General features: G+C 37.0%; 1 protein-coding gene across 2 annotated transcripts in view; it reads right to left on the minus strand.

Annotated features, from left to right (window-relative positions):
- Positions 1-199: 199 nt before the first annotated feature.
- The window catches only part of LOC104266838 (fibrillin-2-like), an 8,787-nt gene continuing 8,031 nt past the window's right edge, over positions 200-955 (minus strand). The window contains exons 18-20 of one of the 2 annotated variants that reach the window (XM_018816254.2): positions 708-815; positions 331-432; positions 200-288 (exon numbers count right to left, since the gene is read on the minus strand). In XM_018816254.2, the coding sequence (XP_018671799.2) occupies positions 372-432; positions 708-815 (169 nt within the window). In that variant the 3' untranslated portion in view covers positions 200-288; positions 331-371. Of the gene's footprint in view, positions 433-707; positions 816-955 lie in introns of both variants that reach the window. The other variant, XM_018816248.2, reaches the window with a different exon arrangement.

The raw sequence follows: 955 nt of genomic DNA on the forward strand, positions 1-955 counted from the left end.
CGTTTCTTACTGACATGAATCATCGGCCACTCCAATATTAATTTAGTTTTAACTTATTTCTCATAGGCTTNGTCAGCCATACAGGCAGAAGGCCAACATCATCATATATTAGGATCCAGTCCACAACTAAGTCCACCCATACGTAGTAGTGGTCATCTATCTGATGCTAAACAATGGAATCAGCTAAAAAAACAGGGAATGTAATAAACTGCGTTCGTGTTGCATGTAACATCAGTGTGGTCACAAGTTATAATCATGCAAAGTTGAACTTGTTGCTGTATTGATGAGCATTGTTCAGTCTAATGTGTTAAAATATACTGAGTATGAACATTAAACAATATTTCATCGGGATATCTAATCAACCATGACTTTCAACATTGTATGCGGTATTGAATTCTATATGAGGGAAGGACGATTCGTCTTTGGTTCATTCTAAAACAAATTCGAGTATTAAGAGATGGTGGTCAAGCTTACATTTCATAGTTCTTTGGGGTAAGATGGGACGCCATTAGTTTAGCTACAAGATGGGATACCATATTCTACAAATATCCTGATCGTGTTTTAAACAATTAACAACGGTCTATCGGAGTCGTGAGGATACGGTTTTATAATTCTTTAAATGCTCTTTATTTACTACCAAATGAGACAAGAAAATAAAATGAAAAGGTGTCCCATCCTCCCCCACTCTACTATGGTTGTTCCCTTACCTCCATCGTGTACAAACCCTTTTTCCACATGGAGATAAATAGCTCTCTCTGAAACTTTTCCGAATCGTACGATTGTAAGGAACTCTCACGGTTACCCGAGGACAGATCCTGGTGGATATTCAAGTTGTAAACATATAGTAGGTTGGGGCAAGATGGGACACCTTTAGCACATAATATTCAAATATCCTGATCAGGTTTTAAACAATTAACAAGGGCTATGGGAATATAGTTTTATAATTCTTTGGTTT

Source organism: Ciona intestinalis, chromosome 1, assembly GCF_000224145.3.
Source record: "Ciona intestinalis chromosome 1, KH, whole genome shotgun sequence".
NCBI classification, from domain to species: domain Eukaryota; kingdom Metazoa; phylum Chordata; class Ascidiacea; order Phlebobranchia; family Cionidae; genus Ciona; species Ciona intestinalis.